At 42.9% G+C, this 22,691-nt stretch overlaps 1 protein-coding gene across 1 annotated transcript in view; it reads right to left on the reverse strand.

The window, feature by feature from the left end:
- Window positions 1–222: 222 nt before the first annotated feature.
- Window positions 223–22,691, reverse strand: part of CCR7 (C-C motif chemokine receptor 7) — a 35,304-nt gene continuing 12,835 nt past the window's right edge. The window contains exons 2-4 of the mRNA XM_082272145.1: window positions 18,454–18,503; window positions 1,819–1,900; window positions 223–1,710 (exon numbers count right to left, since the gene is read on the reverse strand). Of these exons, the coding sequence (XP_082128271.1) occupies window positions 689–1,710; window positions 1,819–1,900; window positions 18,454–18,503 (1,154 nt within the window). The 3' untranslated portion in view covers window positions 223–688. The remainder of the gene's footprint in view (window positions 1,711–1,818; window positions 1,901–18,453; window positions 18,504–22,691) is intronic.

Genomic DNA, 22,691 nt, shown 5'->3' on the forward strand with positions numbered 1-22,691 from the left:
ACCGTTTGGTTCCATGCAGTGGAAAAGCGCCGCCGTACCGTACCGAACCGTTCCTACACCATACTATGCGGTACCAGCAGTTGAAAAGCACAAAAGTGAGCCGAACCGTTCGGTTCCATGCAGTGGAAAAGCGCCAATAGGGTGGAGAGAGGTAACATCATTACACTTCCTGGAATTGATTGGACACAGAGGAGTCCAGAGCTCATCCCAACCCCTTTTAAAGCAGCCTTCTTTACAGCCAATCAATATACCAAGTGACCATTTTCTCTACTATGGATAGCTAATACTTGATATATCAAGCTCAAAATAATTATATTCTTGGGTCAAATTCTCAAATTATATTGATCTTTTGTGTCTAGGAAACATTTCCAAAATGTATATGGTGAAGTGTGGACTTTTGCATTTTAATATAGAAGATTCACTGATACACCGTAAAGGTGGTCACTTTTATGAACAGGGCCATTCCGTGCAATACTACAAGACATTTCATTTTTAGGCATGGTTGTTGTGATTTGGGTTTTAATATTGTGCCTTTTTAGACAGTGTTCATCTAGTAAGTGTAACAAAAAATATATTTTAGATATTTACAGACATATTTTGTCAGATGGTTTCGTCTAAAAATGAAAATATTAGTTATGGGTTGACTGTCCCTTTTGAAAACACTTTTGCGTCCATTGACTCTAAATATTTAGGGAGAAAATGTGGTTGTTGTGTCAGTGTCCATTGCAAAGGAGCCTCTCTTGCTTGGCTTGGCTGTTGACCATTCAGTAAATTTCTCCTGGCTCAGGCATCCGAAGTCTTTAAAGAATTTGCACAGGTCATTTCTGAATTTGACCCCAATGATGACATAGAGGAATGGGTTTAGGACACATCGGAAGCAGGCAAGGCTGTAGGTAACATCGTCTGCAACATCAATGGCCTTGCTGATGTGACAATCAGTGCTGTTATCAAAGGTCTTAATCAACATGACACTATTGTAAGGAAGTTGGAAGACCAAAAACACAATGACAATGGCTATGATGACTTTGATTGCTTTGTACTTCTCGAAATTACGCACGCGGAGCAGTGTCATGATAATCATGCTGTAACAGAAGACCATGATGATCAACGGCAGAAGAAATCCAATAACCATCTGGGAGATCTTGAGTCCAGCACTACCGCTCTGGAATTCAGCAACGAATATGACACAACTGTTCTCACCATTAATAGGTTTGACACCACTGTAGATCAACTCAGGGATAGACAGGAAGAAAGCAACAACCCAAATGCCAGCACTGGAGAGTTTACTGACCAACACTGTCTTGGACCGGTGACGGTGGGCAGAGGTGGCCAGAACAATAACAAAGTATCTTTCAATGCTCACGGACATAAGTATGAACATCCCGCTGAAGAAGCTCATTTTGTAGAGGCAGTATATGACTTTGCACATGTCGTTGCCAAAAATCCAGGTCTGGACAATGCTGGCTGCCCAGAAAGGCAAAGTGAAGAGGAAGACCATGTCTGCTAGAGCCAAGTTCAGCATATAATAATCTGTTCCGGTTTTCAGCCTTTTGAAATAGATGTACCTCAGCATCACTAAGCCATTCCCTACCAGCCCTACCACGAAAATACATCCATACATTATTGGCAAGAAGATAGCACGGAATCCACGGACATCTGCTTTCACACACGCTTGCTCATAGCCATTGTAATCTGGTGTAAAGCTACTATCTTCATCCTCTGGTGTAAAAGTATCATTCCCCTGACCAGCATCCGCCGCTATAACGGTATCAGTCTCCTGACCAGCATCCTCCGCTATAACGGTATCTGTCTCCTGACCAGCATCCTCCGCTATAACGGTATCAGTCTCCTGACCAGCATCCTCCGCTATAACGGTATCATTCTCCTGACCAGCACATACCTAAAAAAAATAAATAAAAATGAATAGAAAACTTGCATATGAAATAAAGATATTGAAGTATTATGAGCTTAAATTTCACCCTAAATTAATGTTTGTTTTTAGCAGGGGTTACTGGGTTAGATAACTTTCCAGGTTTTAACATCTCATGGGGACTCCAGAGACAAGATACTGGCATTTCGGGTTAGGAGGAGCACTTCCCCTCTTCTGCTCGATAAAGAGAGGGTGGGTTGTACTGCATCTTCATCATTCAGGAGGAGCCTTTTATCTTTTTTTTCCAGTGAATACAAGGTTTCTTTTGATTGGCCGAAGTGGGGATTGTGATGTAATCCTCCTCGGCCATTAAGGCCACATTCACGCCTGCGTTTTTGCTCCACAGCAGGTAGATGCCAGGAAACAGGCAGAAGGTAGCCTCATTGAAGTCTCACAGATTGTCTGCATCTGTAAAATACTGTAGTAGCTTGTGCTACATACTGTAAGCTGTACTGTGCTGTACTGTGTTCTGGCAGCAGTAAAATAGACTTTCCCTCTACTTCCAGGTATAGAGAGTCAGTTGTACTGCATCGCTGCCATGTAGGTAAAGCCTTGTATTTTTGTAAATGAATATACTGTAAGGCTTCCTCTGAGGCTACACTCACACCTACCTTTTTGCCCAGCATTGAGTAAATGCGAGAAAATCAATGGAGTGTCCCGGTGATTAGCTGCGGGAGGCAGCCCTATTGAAAGGTATGGGAGGCTGCTGGCTCCCACAACTAATTGCAGCCAATTGCGGGTAATCGCCGCATAGCGATTACACGCAATTGGCTGCAATTAGTTGTGGGAGCCAGCAGCCTCCCATACCTTTCAATAGGGCTGCCTCCCGCAGCTAATCACCGGGACACTCCATTGATTTTCTCGCATTTACTCAATGCTGGGCAAAAAGGTAGGTGTGAGTGTAGCCTCAGAGGAAGCCTTACAGTATATTCATTTACAAAAATACAAGGCTTTACCTACATGGCAGCGATGCAGTACAACTGACTCTCTATACCTGGAAGTAGAGGGAAAGTCTATTTTACTGCTGCCAGAACACAGTACAGCTTACAGTATGTAGCACAAGCTACTACAGTATTTTACAGTATACAGTACGCAGCAGCCAGTGTGTTCAGGGAGGCCCGAAATAAAGACACAAGGCATCAAAGGAGGGCCGGCATTACAGGGGTTAAAGGGTCAGTAGGACAAAAATATGCTAAATAGGTGTATAGGGGAGTGGGTATTAATTGATCTAGGAGGGGGTGTAGGTAGTTAGGGGAGGAGTTGCAGGGGGGGGGGGATGGATAGGCAGAAGGGAGGGCTGATCTTCAGTTGAAGGGAGATCAGCTAAGGGAAAACTTCCCTCCCGCCCACCCTGTTTATTTGGGATTCCCATTCTGTTCCTTTGGTACTTGGGAGTGCTGGAGGATTGGGGCGTTTGTTTTTTAGTGGTGGTGGGGTTCAAGGTCCTTGTAGTATACTGTGGGCACTAAAATGTACTTGGTAGGGACCCGTCTGAGGTACGGATCCCAGTTGGTATAATAGAGGTATCTGCGGCCAATGTCTCCGAGTCGATGGTGTTGCGGCTGGAGGCCTGTATTAGGTCGCAGGTATTGCTCTTATTTTGAGTGATACCTACGAGGACCTTGAGGCTCCAGTTATACCGTATTTTACATGGTATTCACGTTATATGTTATATTATGTTATTTATTACATTGGTTAATAAAAGGCCGCTTTGGCCATTAAACTCTAGTTGGTTGTCATTGTGGTTATAGAGTGGTCTTAGCCAAAGTGGTCCAAAAAGACATCTTTAGTACCCTAGTCATGGCATGCAAATACTTATTTGCTTCAAGACAGCCAAAACAAATTATTTAACCCTCGCTATGTGTTCAGTTGATCATTGTCACCAGAACAGAAAGTGAGGGAAAATCCAAGATTTTGAGTTGTCGCTAAAATAGAAATAGATGGGTAATCTTTCAATGGGGACAGATGTCCGGTGTTAGTAGGACAGCAAGTGAGGTCAAATCCTCGCCAATGGAGATGCAGACCGCATTAAAAGTTGACAAAAAATTATGTTCAAATATTTTTTACTCTTTTCAAGAGTATACAGAGAATTACATGAGGAGGATATCATATAGGTACTTACACTAGTCGCATTTAAAAAACAATTTGATTTTGTTAATGAATATATGACTGCATTAGTGTTTTTTTTTATCTAAAGATCATATGTCATAAAAATGCATTTGCTAAAAAATAAGTGCCAAGTTGGGGAGAAGCTTTGGAAAGAGTGTTGAAGAGTGCACAATACAAACGTTCATGACACTTTTAAAAGTTTTAGTCTAAATTGTTATTGATATATAGAACACATGTGTCAAACACAAGGCCCGTGGGCCGATTGTGGCCTGCCAGGCCATTTTATGTGGCTCTTACACCCAGGGCTTTTTTAATAACAGAAAATTAAATGTGGAAAGCTTGTGAAAAAACCTGAACCCTGCACACTGTGCATAACACACCCCTAAACCCTGCACTCTGTATGTAGCGCACTCCTCAACCCTGCACTCTGTACACAGCACACCCCTGAACTCTGCATGCTGTGCATAGGGCACCCCTGAACTCGAACATAGAGCTCCCTTAACCTCTGCACTCTGTGCTTAGGGGACCATTGAAACTGCACTCTGTACATAGCACATTCCTGAACTTCGTACATAAGGCACTCCTGGTAAGTATTGCCCCTTAAGATCCTCCCACTCTTAGTGCAATTTGGCCACACCCACCATTCGATGCAGTTCGGCTGGGGGCGTGGTTGAGTTCCTGCACCTATTCTCTGAGGAAAAAAGCCCTTGATAATTTTATATAGTCTTACAGATACAACCCGCCCTTTGAGGGCTATCCATAATGCTAATGCGAGGAAAATGGAGTTTGATACCCCTTATATAGGGTATTAAGAGAAGCCAACGCATTCAGGGAAAATACCTCCACCTTCCTCTGGGCTATTGTACAGAAAAATGAAACATGATCAAAGTAACTAACATGAATAGCATAAAATGTATTTGTAGAATATACATTAAAATAAATTTAAAAATTCATAAAATATAAGTGCATTTAGTAATCAATCCTTAACCACTTGCCTACTGGGTTCTTTTACCCCTATTCTGCCTAGGCCAATTTTCAGCTTTCAGTGCTGTCACTGAATGACGATTGCGTGAACATGTAACACTGTACCCAAATTTGTTTTGATAATTTCTTTGAGACAGAGCATTCTTTTGGTGGTACTTAATAACTGCTGGGTATTTTTTCCTAAACAAATGCAAAAAAGGACAGCCATTTAAAAAAAAAAAAAAAAACACCTTTCTTTGTTTCTGTTATCAGATTTTGCAAATAAGTAATTTTTCTTCTTCACTGATGTGCACTGATATGGCTGCACTGATGGGCACTGATGAGGTGGCACTGATAAGGTAGTACTGATGGGCACTAATGATGTGGCACTGATAGGCTGCACTGATATGCTTCACTGATGGCGATCCACTAATAATCAGGGCACTGATGATCAATTTAAAATGCCTACTGCTACAGGAAAGCCGGTTATCGGCTTTCCTTTGCTCACACAGTGACAGCGCTGAGGAAAGGAAATGCCGATAACCGGCATTTGTGTAGTTGATGTCCACTTTTTACTCATCTGACTACAGAAAGGTTTTCCACTTTGCAACAGACCATTTTAAATGAGCTTTGACCCAGAAAAGACAGTGGCGTTCTGGATCATGCTCAGATATGTTTTCTTCCTTGCATGATAGAGCTTTACCTTTCATTTTTAGGTGGTACGGCAAACTGTGTTCACAGACAGTGATTTTAGAAAGTATTCTTGAGCCCATGCATTGATGTCCATGACAAACTCATGCCTGTTTTTAATGCAGTGCCATCTGAGGGCCCAAAGATCATGGGCATCCAATAGTGTATTTTGGCCTTGTCCCTTGGGCAGAGATTTCTCCAGATTCTCTGAATGTTTTCATAATCTATATTTACAGTCTTTGCAATTTTATGTTGAGAAACCTTATTCTGAAATTGTTCCACAATTTTTAGACTGGAGATTGGTGAACCTCTGCCCATCTTTACTTCTGAGACACCCTGACTCTCTAAGATGCTTCTATTTTTTTTTTATAACCAATCATATTACTGACCTTTTGCCAATTAACGTAATTCATTGCAAAATGTTCTTCCAGCTTTTCCTTGTTAGAATCTCTTATTTTGCCAGCTTTTAATTGCTCTGTCCCAACTTTTTTGAAATGTATTGCTGTCATCAATTTCAATCAAAAAGTTTAAACATTTGATATGTTTTTTATTGTGAATAAAGTATAGGTTTATGAGAACTGCAAATCATTTCATTTTGTTTTTATGTTGATTTTACTTCGCAACCCAACTTTTTTTGAAATTGGGGTTATAAGCTGTATATGCTCATGCCCTCTATAGGCAAAATGATCAGAAAACTGATAGAAGAGTGTCATTGTCACATTACCACTTCATAGGCTATCCCCTCTTCAGTCCATCATGAATGCTGCTGCCAGGCTTATCCAACTTACCAACTGCTCAGTGTCTGCCTCCCCTCTCTGCCAATCCCTACACTGGCTCCGGATTGCCCAGCGAATTAAATTCAAACTACTAACCATAACATACAAAGCCATTCACAACTCTGCCCCGAGCTACATCACCAATCTTGTCTCCAAATATCACCCAAATCGTCCTCTCCGCTCCTCTCAAGACCTCCTTCTCTCAAGCTCTCTTGTCTCCTCCTCTTATGCTCGTCTCCAGGATTTCTCCAGGGCCTCTCCCATCCTCTGGAACGCTCTACCTCAACCTGTACGGCTATCTCCTACTCTAGCTGCTTTCCGGCGATCCCTGAAAACTCATCTCTTCGGGGAAGCCTATCACACCTCCAACTAATCTTCCATCAGCTCATTCCCTACTGTTACAACCTCTTGTACCACCTGCCCCACCCTATTAGATTGTAAGCTTTTCTGAGCAGGGCCCTCTTAATCCTCTTGTATTTTATTGTATTGTAACTGTATTGTCTCCCTTTTATATTGTAAAGCGCTGCGTAAACTGCTGGCGCTATAGAAATCCTGAATAATAATAATTGCGCATGTGCAATGAAGCATACTATGTGGCTTGTATTGGGAGCACTCAATAATCACAGCACAATGGTGTTATATCCAGCGGTAAAGCCATGTATTTGGCAAAACGTGTAGGGAAAAGTGACAGGAAATGTGTATGAGGAGGACGGTAGTTTATAAAGTATATTGGCAATAGAGAGCAAGTACTAGGGGTTAACCCACGACTCAAGCAATTTTATAAATTAATCTCTTGGGAACAATGTGTGCATTTTGAAAACAATGAGAATCACAACTTAGATGGAACCTTTTCAGGACCATCATCAGAAGAGGGTCTCCTTTTTTCTCTAAAGCCGAGTGCACATGTAAGTTTGTATTCTTATCTGTTCAACAGAAGCTGGTCCAACGACTGGCTTCTGTTGTGGCATGTTAAATGTGGCAAGGACAGACAGCTCACCCCTTATGGTCCTGACTGGGACAACCACTGCTCCAGGCACCTATCAGATGCAGTCACTGGTGAAGTATACAGCCGCTTTAACCACTTTACCACTGGTCACTGTGCTGCTACTGCGGCAAAGTGGCTCGTTAACGTCTGGCGACGTAGACCTACGTCACCAGACTCTCCCCTCTCTCTCTGCGGCGCGCGCGTGCTGCCGGAGGCTCGCTCCCACTGTATTCAGACACAGCGGGAGTCGGGCCAGGGGAGGAGAGGCGGTCATCACCACCGCTCTTCCCCGATCGTCGGGGATCGAGTGAGGAAATCCGCCCGCTTGTGTAAGCAAAGCGCGGATCTCCTCTGTGACAGACAGTGACAGATTACAGGATTCAGCATAGCTGAACCTGTGATCTGTGCCTGTGTCACATAGTCCCCTCCCCCCCACACACGTCAGTAAGCACCAGGCATACATTTAACCCCTTGATCACCAATAAAATTAACCCCTTCCCTGCCAGTGTCATTATTACAGTAACAGTGCATATTTATAGCACTGATTACTGTAGTAATGTGACTGGTACCCCCAAAAGTGTCAAAAATGTCAGTTAGGGGTCCGATCTGTCCGCCGCAATGTCGCAGTCCCGCAAAAAAAATCGCAGATCGCCGCCATTACTAGTAAACAAAATAAACAATAAAAATGACAAATCTTTCCCGCAGTTAGTAAACGCAATCACTTTTGCGCAAACCAATCAAAATATGCTTATTGTGATTTTTTTTTACCAAAAATATGTAGCAGAAAACAAATTGGCCTAAAATGTTAAAAAATTTTGATTTTTACATTTTTTTTTTTGGGAATGTTATATATCAGAATGTAAAAAATATTGTTAAAATTAAAAATCGCACAGGTGATCAAATATCACCAAAAGAAAGTTCTATTTGTAGGGAAAAAAAGGACATAAATTTAATTTGGGTACAGCGTCGCACGGCCGCGCAATGCAGTGCCGAATCACAAAATATAGCCTGTCAGGAATGGGGTAAAATCTTCCGGTCTTAAAGCGGAGTTCCGGGCACAAAAACGATATTTTTTTTTTTTTGTGCCCCTCTGCTAGGAATACCTCACCTGAAAAGGAATTGGATAGTTATTATTTTTTTTTTTTTACTTACCTTGCAATTGAAGATCGAAGATACTCACCTCAGAGTACTTCCTCCCTCGGAGCCGCGGCTCACCCCGTCACTTCCTGTCTCGCTATGATTCCTGGGAGCTGAACGTCACAGCTCCCAGGAATCAATGCGACGGCACCGGCCCCGTTCGTCATTTCCGGGCGACGCCGCATTCCCCTGCTAAACAGCTTCTGGGCATGCCCAGAAGCTGTGGAGGAATGCGGCGCCGCGCCGGAAGTGACGAGAGGGGCCGGTGCGGCGCATTCTGGGACAAGAAGACGTGGAAGAAGACACAGAAGAGGACCGCGCCGGCTTCAGCTGCCCACAAGAGAGATGGAAACGCTGTGGAAGAAATTTTCTAAGTAAGTATTCTAAAAGGTAAGTGCGAACCGGGACAGATCAGAGGCTAGCCATTGTGGAATGTGCTAGCCCTGACTGTCCCGGGGGTATGTTTATTAAAAAATGACATCTGTGCCCGGAACTCCGCTTTAAAGCGGGTAAAAATACGCTCATTGAGAATTTTTTTGTCAAAGACATGTAGCTAAATACATTGTGGCCTAAATATATGAGAAAAATTGAATATATTGGATATTTTTTAACTGTCAAAGTAGAAAATGTCAATTTTTTCGCCAAATTTTCGCCCTTTTTATTAATATCGCAAAAAATGAAAAGTGCAGAGGTGATCATATACCACCAAAAGGAATCTCTGTTTGTTGGGAAAAAAAGGACGTAAATTTTGTTTGGGTACCGGGTTGCATGACCGCGCAATTGTCAGTTAAAGTCGCGCAGTGCCAAGGTACAAAAAGTGGCCTGGACGTTAAGCAGGAAAATCCTCCGGTGGTAAAGTGGTTAATGAAACAGTCATCATTGGAGATTCTTCCAGCCATGCTGTTTAGCATAAATAGAGGAATCTGTTGATTTTCCCGCATTCTGCCTGTATGGTTAGCAGAAGAATAAACTAGTCAAACACCTATAGGGTAGAACATAGCAGATTTGTCGCTGTTGGAAGATCAGAGGTACAATACCATCTATATATCACTCATCCCTGCTATACATTAAAATACATGTTTGCAGGTGTACAAGGCTTTTTTTTTGCTTTGCACATGTCTGCTGTTGTCTTCTCTTCTTCTACCACATCCTCTCACCTGAGGTCAGGAAGCCACACATTCATACTGAGAATGGAAAGAAATTTGTGCTGCAGCAGGTGTAGACAGTTTAAGGCTGAACCATACACCTTGACCACCCACTTACTTTGCATGTCAATTTTACAATTTGAATTTATTACAGTGCCTTGAAAAAGTATTCATACCCCTTGACATTTTCCAAATTTTGACATGTTACAACCAAAAACGTAATTGTGTTTTCAATAGGATTTTATGTGATAGACCAACACAAAGTGGCACATAATTGTGAAGTGGAAGGATAAGGATAAATAGTTTTCAACTTTTTTTTACAAATAAATATCTTAAAAGTGTGGCGTCTGTATTTAGCCCCCTTTACTCTGATACCCCTAGCTAAAATCTAGTGGAACCAATTGCCTTCAGAAGTCACCTAATTAGTAAATAGAGTCCACCTGTGTGTAATTTAATCTCAGTATGAATACAGCTGTTCTGTAAAGCCCTCAGAGGTTTGTTAGGTTTGTTGAGAATCCTTCTAAACAAACAGCATCATGAAGGCCAGGGAACACACCAGACAGATCAGGGATAAAGTTGTTTGGGTTTAAAGCAGGGTTAGGTAATAAAAAAATATTGCAAGCTTTGAACATCTCACAGAGCGTGGTTCAATCCATCATCTAAAAATGGAAAGAGAATGGCACACCGGCAAACCTACCAAAAATGACAGGCCGGGCAAGGAGAGCATTAATCAGAGAAGCAGCTAAGTGGCCCATGGTAACTCTGGAGGAGCTGCAGAGATCCACAGCTCAGGTGGGAGAATCTGTCCACAGGACAAATATTAGTTGTGCACTCCACAAATCTGGCCTTTATGGAAGAGTGACAAGAAGAAAGCCATTGTGAAAGATAGCCATAAGAAGTCCCATTTGTGAGAGGCCATATGGGGGACACAGCAAACGTGTGGAAGAAGGTACTCTGGTCAGACGTGACCATCTAACTGCACATCACCCTGAACACACCATCCCCACCGTGAAACATGGTGGTGACAGCATCATGTTGTGGGGATACTTTTCTTCAGCAGGGACAGAGAAGCAGGTCAGAGTGATGGGGAGATCAATGGAGCCAAATACAGGGCAATCTAAGAAGAAACCCTGTTTGAGTCTGCAAAAGACTTGATACTGGGTTAGAGGTTCATCTTCCAGCAGGACAACGACCCTAAACATACAGCCAGAGCAATCAGGGAATGGTTTAGATCAAAGCATATTCATGTGTTAGAATGGCCCAGTCAAAGTCCAGACTTAAATCCATTTAGGAATCTGTGGCAAGACTTGAAAATTGCTGTTCACAGACGCTCTCCATCCAGTCTGACAGAGCTTGAGCTATTTTGCAAAGAAGAATGGGCAAAAATGTCACTCTCTGGATGTGCAAAGCTGGTAGAGATATACCTAAAAAGACTTGCAGCTGTAATTGCAGCAAAAGGTGGTTCTACAAAGTATTGACTGGGGGGGTGAATACAAATGCATGCCACACTTTTCACATATTTATTCGTAAAAAAATTTGAAAACCGTTTATCATTTTCCTTTCACTACACAATTATGTGCCACTTTGTGTTGGTCTATCACATAAAATCACAATAAATTACATTTATGTTTTTGGGTATAACATGACTAAATGTGGAAAGTTTCAAGGGGTATGAATGCTTTTTCAAGGCACTGTATATTTTATTATTTTCAGTATATATTTATAGATCTCTCTGTTAACATTTGACTGGTAATTCCATCAAAATCAAATGCAGTAGGTGTTTCGCTATGAAGAACCATTGCCAGGCTACTGGAAAGGAAATTCAGGGGCATCCATTGTGAATTTCTTAAATTGCTCATTGCCCGGCTGCCATGCTGACTCCCTGGCTTCAGTGCTTTCTGTTTCATTAACCTGAAAAGGGTTCTAATTTCTCTTGCTCTTGAAGGTAAAAAAAAATCTGTATCCAGCCCCCCCCCCGTATATTTACTTGAGCCCAGTGCTTTAAGTGGCCCAAAAGAGGTGCCGGTACTCTATTATAGCCTATACATTTTTTCGCCCCCCCACCCCACATCAGGGTCCCCACAGAGCACCCCCCTGGCCTGGGCTGGGACTCTGGAGCAGGGGGACTCACTGGTGGTGACTGGTCTGGCTCTGGAGTGGGAAATATTCTTGGGGGTAGGGGCAATTGAGGGCGCAGATGTACAAAATGAGCGTACTGGTACGCTAAGGCACACGGAGAGGTGGCGGTATGCTCAAGAGCCATATTTGGAAGTGGCGGTACTGAGTACCAGTGCATACTATCCCACTTAAAGCACTGCTTGAGCCCCATCCATGATTCAGCGATATGCATGAGAGCAGCAGCTCTATCTGCTCTGTCCCTTCTCACAGGGCAGATGGCTCCTTCTGGTGTTGATCAAACTCTGTGATAAGGGGGCAAGGCTGTGTAGTGCCCCCAGGGGACCTGAGAAAAGGGGGATCGGGGCTGCTCTGTGCAAAACCATTGCACAGAGCAGGTAATTATAACATGTTTGTTTTTTTTTTGTAAAAAAAAATGTTTACCTTTTAAGAAACACTTTAATATGCCTACAAGCAGGGCCAGATTAACATAGGGGCTATTGGAGCTGCAGCTCCAGGCCCCTACCTTAACATAGGCCCCGGGTTGGCCATATTCACTGTTACCGCTCTTCTGTCACTTGTAAACACAGAAGTCTGGCTTCTATGCTCGCTTCCCCAGGCAGCTCCCTCAGAACCTCCCCACACAGCACGAAGGCCGGACAAGGAGGGACAGTTGCCGATGCATGGATGTGTTTATGGGCTTCAGAGACAGCATCCCATGTTGAATTAGGCATGCATGGCTGCACCCTTCCTCCTCTGGGTGCATGCCAAGGCACGGCCCTTAAGGCCCTTCAAAATCCTCAGCACCAAGCCCATGATGTTCTTAATCCGGCCCTGCCTACAAGTGAGAGGGGAACCTCTTCCTGTATGTGATCAAGAATCAGACTGGATAGGTTCCCGAACACGTGACCATTGTAAAAGCCAATCATAGTGATCATGTGATTGTAAAGTCCATCCTGCCTCCAGGCATTAAAACCTATCTAAATGGGAGGGGGTGGGAAGGAGTTACAGAAAACTGTGAGCATTGAAAAATGAAAGCTGCCATTGCTGAGTTGGATTTTAAGGGTGAAGGTCCTAGACTATCGTCCTAAACATGACTGCAATCAGTGACCTGGAAGAAGCACAAACACAAGAGTTTGGACTATTCAGACTTCAGTGGTTGCATGAATGTTCTCGGTTAGTAGCTCACCAGGTGGTGACAATAAAATAGTCAACTATTTCTGTCACAAAAGTTCCCTTTAGCACCCGTTCACATCGGTGCGATTTGACAGGTCAAATTGCATGTCAAATTGCAGCCTATTGCCAACAATGGAGGAGTCCCAATTGGTGCGATGCCAACTTTGCGGCGCCACACTGATTTCCAAAAGTAGTTCCTGCACTACTTTTGGCGACCTCGGGGGTGATTTCAATAGACATCTGTGCATGAAGCTTCACAGATGTGTTTGAAGTCGCCCCCGAAGTCGGACTGAAATGCGGCTTTGAAATCATGCAAGTTCATTTCAAAGCCACGAGGGCTTAAAGCAGATCACCAGTAGCTCCATCACCTGCCCTCTGCTCCCTGAGCCTCCCCCCACATCCCATCATTCCAATTGGGACTTCTCGAAGGGTCTTTTGGACAGTCTGCTGCTTACAAGTCATTGCTTCATCCTTCTGCTAGCAATAGTGGGCAGCCCTTATTGTAGGACAGAACATCCGTTACGTAATGGGTCTTTTCACACGAGCGATCGTTTTTCTGAGCAGGGATCGATCCGCCGATCCCCGCTGAGCAGGCAGATGACAGCTCCGTCTCCGCTTACTTTGCATAGACAGACCTGTCAGAGCCCTCTATGGACCGCCTGTGTGTTTTCATCCGATCCTCCAGACGGATGGAAAATAGGGTTTCCATCCATCCGGATTTCACGGACAGGATCGGATAGCAGCGGGTGTCAGTGGACATGTCTCTGCTGACATCCGCTGCTCCATAGAGGTACATGGAGCATCCGATCCGGTCCACCTGAAAAACTGACGGGCGGACCGGATGGGAAAGCCCGCGTGAAAGGGGCCAATGTCTTTTAGCAACATTCTGTACTTCAGTACCCTAGGGCTGGCTGTAGATTGATTGCCACAGGGCTGATCGCGAAAAAACTGAATGGATTTCCCCATCCACACAAGTGAAGTGGACAGAGTAACCCTCCCAGCTGAGACATTGTATTCTGACAGTGGGAACTCCTCAGTTGTCAGAATCCGCTCACTGATCAGCACTGAAGCCATTGAATGAATAGAAAATTTCCATCATGTTCGACAAAAGTCAATCGTTAGATTGTCTCCTGTCAAGCGAGATGGCCATAGCTGGATTGAAATTCAGACAGTCCCTGCTGAACCATATGAATTCTGATCCATCTATGGCCAGTTTATGCCTAAGCCAGCATGATGACGCCCCCTATGGGGTGTGGGCTTACATGAAGTGTGTTGACTGAGGCTGGATATCATTCGGCCAAAAAGACTGACCGTATCTGGTTGTGTAAAGGAATTACTGTAGGGTCAACCCCCAAGTATGACAGTGAGTATTGCAGCAAAAGTACTTGTTTTTTGGACTGGGCTAGGCATTTTTTTTTTTTTCAATTTACAGATCTTTACATTTTCCAGATGTTTTTTTTTATTACAATTACTTATTGTTTCACTGCCTACAAAAGTTCACATGACTGAAAAGTCAAACACACACACATGACTGAATGGAAATTTCCCTTTTTGTGATATCATTGACAACATGCTGCTAATGAGATCATGGCACGCCATGGCACATCCTGTTTTTGGTTTCTTTTTAATAACATTTGTTTCAGTAAGTACTTTCCTTTCCTATAAGTGTCGGTTCACACTATGGCGATCCGACTTCGGGGGCGACCTGTGAAGTCGCGTGCACCGCGACTTCGGCGCGACTTGCACGGACTTCATAAAATGAATGTCTATGCAAGTCGCTCCGAGGTCGCCCCGAAGTAGTACAGGACCCTTTTTCTAAGTCGGAGCGACTTGTGTCGCACCTATTAGGACGGGTCCTGTAGCAGTCAATGGACCGCGAGGGAGCGCGACTTGTAAGGCTGACAAGTCGCTCTAGTGTGAATGGAGCCTTAAACAATGTGTTGCGCTGCCGAATAATAAATAATGTGAACCCACCATAAATTCAATAAAATACATAATATAACTACCACCATAAACAACAAATAAATATAAAGTACAAAATTAATTTAAAATGAAGTGTAATAAAAAAATCCATAATGATGTGATTTGGAAAGTTCATAAAATATAAAAAAAATCAATAAGTCGTACTAGTGTGCATATGTAATCCCCGAAGCAAAACTAGGGTACTGGGCTGGTTCAAAAGATTAGAAGGGGAGGTGGGGGTGCACCTACCAGAATGGTTAGAACCTGAAAGCGCTTTAATACAGATTTTTTTCCCTAAATATGAGTGAGCCTGGCAGAGGTAAAAGTTTATTCTATTTTTTTTTTTTTCTAATATAACAATAGTAATTTGTCATTTTAAAGTTCTTCTTAGAAATACTGTGTAAATGTAATCCTGATTAAAGAGGAACTTCAGACCCCCCCCCCCCCCACCCCCCTTTCCTGTTTTGCTGGTTTCTCAAAAAACATAGCCACTTGTCCTGCGGATCCAACATTGTCCCGCAGCGATCCACTGTTTAGGTGTCACAGCCTGCACCGCCATCTTGGTCTCCTTAGACTGCTGCCCCCACCTCCATTGATGCAATGCAGCATAGCCCCTGGCTGCTCGGTGAATGGGTTCCCATAGCCTCCTGGGATAGGCGGCAATGATTTCCGAGGGAGCAGCAGGAGCAGGACATGTCGTCATTATAGCCCAGGCAAAAATAGTGGTGGGGTCAGGGCCGAAGGGGAAAAAAAAAAAAAAGTCTGACCCCTGATATCTTAAAAAAGAGAAGCTGTCACAGAAAAATATGATCACTGTTGATTCCCTATGTGATAAAAAATCATATTGAGCTTTCATATGTATCTTGTAAAAACCAAATAAACATTTCATATAAAAAAAATATATATATATCATATTGGAAAAAAAATATATATACTGTAAATATAGTTACACCCCTGCACTCAAACCCCCCACATACACGCACATACTAACATTTAACACTTGCTGGGAGTTTTTTTTTCTAAAGGCTCAAGGTTTTATTACCTTCATGCATTCTATTCTTTGCATGAATGTAAAAAACCTTCTCTGTGCAGCAGGCCCCCCCTATTCCTGCCTAATACCTACCTGAGCCCAATCGCGATCCAGCGATGTGCACGAGAGTCTCTGCTCTCTGGAGAATCCCACTCCTCATTGAGACAGCAGTGGGGGACATTGGCTCCCGCTGCTGTCAATCACAGGTAGTGAGCCAATGAGAAGAGAGAGGGGGCGGAGCTGAGTCATGGCTCTGTGTGTGAATGGACATGCAGAGTCTGGGCTTGGAAGCGAGCTGCTTGCTTTGGGGGCACTGGGCAGGAGGGAGGGGCCAGGAGCAGCGGCGAGGGACCCAAGAGGAGTATTGGGGTTGCTCTGTGCAACAAAACCACTGCACAGAGCAGGTAAGTATTTTTTTTTCTTCTTTTTATATAGTCATGTTTTATTCTTCTTTTTTAAATTTAAGCATCTATATAATTATTCATGTTATAAAAATCACCAATCTTATATAAACAGTGCTTATAAACTTTGACCCTCCACCCTATCGCTCCCTCTCCAAAAAAAAACAAAGAGCAGGTAAGTATAACATGTTAGTTTTTTTTTTTATATTTAAATACATTTATATTTAAAAGCCTTTAATATTACTTTAACTCTAAACTGAAGACCATCATGGGCTTTTTTTAGAGTGCCAACAATGAGAAATTTAGGGTACCAAAGTTTGTCACCGTTTTTTGTCGCGTGCTTTTTTAAGGCTTGATGTGTTGGATATCTATTTACTCGGCACAACCTCGTCTTTTATTGTTTTCTAATAAAATTGGAAACTGTATTGTGTTTGTGTGCACTAAGATTAAAGAATATGTAAACCCAACATTTTTATATTCCTGATATGGGCCTTCTGGACCATGTACTTGATGTACCTGTCAGTCCCCCTGCTTTCCTATCAATAACTGACCACACTAGGCAGGAGAACATGGAGTGTTCAATTCCCCAGCTACGCTGGGAACTCAGTCTGCTCTCCTCCAATGATCAGACTTGTCCTGGCAAACACCCCATACACAAATGTTTTTCATTTCATTTCTATTTTAAACTGAATGGATTGTTTTACAAGGTGAGGGTATATAATCACTTTAGCTTTAGTGTATCCGTTACTGAAATTTTGCGCTTGATAAACCATCACTTAAACTATGTGTGACATAAACAAAATTGGGACTGCCACCATTTTATTTTTCAGGGTCTCTGCTTTCAAATATCTATATATTTGGGGTTTTAACCCCCTTAGCGGTATCCCCGAGCGTAACTTGGGGTGTTTTTTTCATGCTAGGATCGGTATCCCCGAGTCACGCTCGGGGTGGATGTGCAGAGCCTGCAGCGGGGTTCCTTACCTTCTCCTGGCAATCCAGCGATGATCTCCCATTGCTGTGATCGCCAGCCGAGATCCCCGCCGCTCGTCCGTCGGTCTGATGACTTCCTAGTTCCGTTCCCTGCAGCAGCAATGCTGCATGGGAGCGGAACTGGGAGGGAAATTCAAACGTTGCACCAACACAAACACATAAAAAGGAGGTGATACAATGTAATCTGAAATGATATATAATAAATTTATATATATATATATATATATATATATATATAAATTTATTATATATAATTTCAGATTACATTGTATCACCTCCTTTATATATATATATATATATATATATATATTATATAATAAAATTATATTATTGATTAGATTATAATTCATGCGTTTGTGTTTCAAATTTATCACATCTGCGATGTCTACTAGAGTCTTGTTTTGGTCAGGTTTAAGTCAGTAATTACTAAGAATTGTAGGCCTATAATACATAAGGCCAAATTTCCATGAAAAGAATTGTACCGCTTTTGGTACAGAATTCCTGACAGAATCATACCGCCAGGGAGGTTAAGTAATTATCAGGCCTAAAATGATTTTAAGACCCTCGTGCAAAAAAAAATACAAAATGCTCTGGCGGCAACTGGGTTAAAACAATCATTTTTGTTGCTCCACAGAAAACAACCTATACCTGTTTTTCTAAGAATTTCTTCCTTTTGGCAGATAGATTGTTATAGATCATGCATCAGGATGCTTGTGGTTTAAGATGTGATATGGGTTGGGTGTAGTCTCTGATAGAGCTGCCTGGATTACATACATGCATGGGGGCTGTGTGGGTGACAAGCCTATTTTGGATGCTGCCTTTGTAGTAGAGTTCCTTTGTATCAAAGAAGTGCAGAAAACGATACCATACAAAGATATTGTTTGGCAGTTGTGGTTTAGGGGGAGTGACAAAATACAGAGGGGAGAGGTTGGGTGGAGTTGAGACAATGGATTGTGCCACAGAAACCAAAGCATGGTAGTTGGCCCCAAATATCAGTGAAATCTGCCTGAAAGTGTAATGGCCACAAAATCTCAGAATACTCACCTGTACAGTAGTCAGGACAAGGACAGCTATGGAGAATTTCTGCAGCATTTCTGAAATGGTTAAAAGAAAAAAGTTAGTATTGGTTGTTTTTTTAATATTAAAACACATAAATTGGTACATAGGCTTCAGCATAACACCTTTAAAAACACAAAGAAGGTTCAAGCGCTAGTCCTTAATGCAGATTCCTGCTAAATCATAAACCCAGATGTTATTGTGCTATGGTAAATGTACATCAATTGCACTTAGGCTGCCCAATCCTTAACACGGGATTGTGTTCAGAAACAGTTAAGACAAAAAAGGATGGTGCTCTATTGTGCACATATAGTTAATCACTGTGTAAGTAATAGTCCAAAAATAGTCTCAAGATAAGCCATAAAAGTTTAATAAACATAAGTCAAATTACAATAAGTAAGCAATCTTCCAAACCAGTCCCTGAAGCTTCCGGATCTCCTTGGGGTGCTGTAGGGATCCCTGATGGTGAATAGGGGAATCCAATGGCATCGGGTAACCCAAGATGAAAAAAAGGTAATCCCGGATGATTTACATCAGCCCCAAGATGTTAAAGGCTCACTCTGTCCTGTGTGCGGCCACTACACCGAACCAGAGCCGATGCGACCTCCATAGCCGAGCACCCCAAAGAGATCCGGAAGCTTCAGGGACTGGTTTGGAAGATCACTTACTTATTTTAATTTGACTTATGTTTATTATGTTGACTTATGTGGAAAAAAATCCAAAAGGTTGTACAGAAGTGGATTGGTTCATTGACTTCTGAACATCCAGCTTGCCTATACATTGATCGAAACTCAGCCTGTTCCTACTGAACTGGCCAAATTTCGATCCATGTGTGGCCAACCTATGTATAGCTTCTTTTTTATTTTAATTAAAAAATAGTCTTTACAACTACTTTAAATGGACATAGTGATAGTAGTAGACAACAAATTATAGCCAATTTGCTGACCCTGAAGTCCTGTATAAGATGGTGGCCTACACCCAAAGCATGTCCTGTATAAAATATGGAACAAAGGACTGTCACTTCTCAACCAAAATAAAAATAAAAATTACAGTAAATTAAAGAACAGTGCTGCGTGTTTTGTTCTGTCTAGGTAATTGTATACTAAAGCCTCGTACACACGCAACGAATTTCCGCCAACCACCGGTCGTCCGTCTTTTGTCCAGAGTGGTGTCTGTTGGTTGGAATGTGCTCTAGACTGCACACGAATTTTGCTGCACGACAGAATTCTACTTCAGAAGTGATGTCATGTGTTGGATTGCTTTCTTTGTGTTCTTTCAACTCTGAGCATGCTTAGTCTTGCTCATAAGATTTTTCCCCATCTAAATCTGTACTAATGAGACGAAAATCGGACGTGTTTTGACGGTCGACAAAAATTTTATAGCCTGCACACCAGGATTTTTTGGGCCGAAAAGTTGGAGTCGGTTGTCAGAAGCACCATACTAACAAGCCGAAAATCGGCAGATCGGTCGTCGGACGAAATTTTCCGGCCATATTTCTACTTGTGTGTACGGGGCTTAAGACTGTGCACTGCGGTACTAATTTAAATCTATGGTGGGTCCTGGCTAATCATGGCAGGAGCTGCTCTGCTGCCCTGTAGAATGCATGGATTCATTCATTTAAATGGGTATTATTTATATCAAGTGGATAACAGGTAGACAGTACATTTTGCCATGTGCGCCAGATTTTCAGGAATTTGTTAGGGGACCCCTGTGTTTTGTAAATCCATTTGATGTGTGGTAAGGATTTATTTATCTCCATCTTCCACTGATGCAGAGTAGGTACCATTGTCTGTATTCCATGCCTGACCTGCCCATCAACTTGTTGGCAGTAAATAAATTTGCATGGGGAAAGATAGAGGAGTGACGGTCCAGTTCCAAATGCTTACCCAGCTCCAGTAGACATAACCTGGGGTCAAGCGTCACCGCTCACATCAGTCACCCATCACATATTGTTTCCAGTATGTTTGGAGTTGTGGACAAGACCAAAACAAATGGAAGACCGTGGCAGAAGCACGTTTACACTTGGAAAATAAAGGATTATATGATGGTTTTAATGTAGCCAGCTTATCAAAGGTTTAAAGGGAGATGTACCTATGATTACTCAGATCCTCATAATCCTTGTTATCTATGAAGCTATAGTCCCCTTCCCAGAGGGTATTTTTAGCTTAGGCCATTTTACTAGCCAAAGGGGCCAGTAAAGCTGTCAGGTCAAAGATTATTTGTTTAGGAAAGGGCCTGGTCAGAGTGTCCACCAGCGAATTATCCAAAAGACCAGTTATCGAAAACCCAAGCTGTTTGCAAGTAGCAGGCCTAAGTTGGAGGTAATGCACTTATGTATTTTTGGGCTGCTGGAACTCCTCAAGTATTTGAAACAATTTAATAAATTTTCCATCAATAATATGGGCTAACCAAATAAATCCTTATTTAAACCAAAGCTTGGGGTGTTGGACTGATAGAAATTCAGGTAATAGAGGCTTCTTACAAATAGGAGTACAATAGCATACAGTGGCGGGAAAGCTGACACCCCTGCCCTGTACACCTAGACAGTGGAACAGCCTCTGAGGTTTACCCATTTGCCCTTATTCTCGCCAGTGGGTTAGAATATAGTAGTTGTAGCCACTTGACAAAGCAAAGGCAATGCTTTGGTGGCATCCAAACTCACCACCACCTTAGTATCCAGTTGCTCATTAGGCTAGGTTCATGTACTAATGTGTATTTAGGGACATGTTTTTACTGAGCATGAAGCCCATCTGGCCTGGGAGTATGAGGGTCTCAAAAAGTTGGTTAAGTGGACAAAGGTGAACTTAGCCTTTAAGGTGGAGAGACTAAACTGTTTGCAAGCATCTTAACATTGGTCTGTAACAAAGGGATAGGGCTATAAAATTAATCGTCGTATGGATCTTTATCTGGTTTTGGTATAAGAATAATAAGTCCTTCTGACATAATCTTGAATGTTTTGATCTCCCATAGGCTGCTTCTTAAAGAGTAACGAGCTAGGGGGCCTGGGATTCCATATACAGTATCTCACAAAATCCACCCCTCACATTTTAGTAAATAACACTGAAGAAATGACACTTTGCTACAATGTAAAGTAGTGAGTGTGCAGCTTATATAACAGTGTAAATTTGCTGTCCCCTCAAAATAACTCAACACACAGCCATTAATCACTTGCCTACTGTGCACTTAAACGCCCTTCCCAACAAGGCCAATTTTCAGCTTTCAGCGCTGTCACACTTTGACTGACAATTGCGCGGGCATGCTACACTGTACCCATATGAAATTTTTATCATTTTTTTCACACAAATAGAGCTTTCTTTTGGTGGTATTTAATCATCTCTGGGTTTTTTATTTTTTACAAAAAAAAAGAATAAAGACAGAAAATTTTGAAAAAAAAAAAGAGTTTTTCTTATTTTCTGCGAGTAAATTTTGAAAATAAATTTTTCTCCTTCACTGATGTGCGCTGATGAGGCGGCACTGATGGGCACTGATGAGGTGGCACTTATGGGCACTGATGAGGTGGCACTTATGGGCACTGATGAGGAGGTACTAATATGCCGCACTGATGAGCACTGATAGGCGGCACTGATAGGCGGCACTGCTGGGCACTGAGAGGTGGCAATGAGAGGTGGCACTGCTGGGCACTGAGAGGCGGCACTGACGGGCGGCACTGATAGGCGACACTGATGGGCACTGGCGGATGGCACTGATGGACACTGACGGGTGGCACTGATGAGCACTGATGGGCGGCACTGATGAGCACTGATGGGCAGCACCATCAGTGCCCACACTCAGTGCCCATAGTGCTGCCAGTCAGTGCTCATCAGTGCCTAGATGAGCAGGCACTGATGGGCACTGACTAGCAGCACTATGGGCACTGATTGTGGGCATTGATGGGGGCACTGATGGCGGGCACTGTGGGCACTGATGGCGGGCACTGTGTGTGTTTTTTTACCTTTAGTAATCAGGGCACTGGTGATCAGTGCCCTGATTACATCGCTGTGTGTCCCCGGCGGCTGACGGCTCCCCCTCCTTCCTCACACTGCAGGCTCTGTGTGAGGAAGGAGCGCCGGCGATGAGAGATGATCTCATATGTTTACATATGAGATCATCTCTCATTGGACGGCTTGATCACGTGGTGAATGGCCGCTGTGATTGGCCATTCACCACGATCTGTGATCGGCCGTGTCCAAGGGACACGGCCGACACAGATTCTCCCCGATGCGCGC

The sequence above is a fragment of the Pelophylax lessonae genome, assembly GCF_965119305.1.
Source record: "Pelophylax lessonae genome assembly, chromosome: 11".
Lineage (NCBI taxonomy): Eukaryota > Metazoa > Chordata > Amphibia > Anura > Ranidae > Pelophylax > Pelophylax lessonae.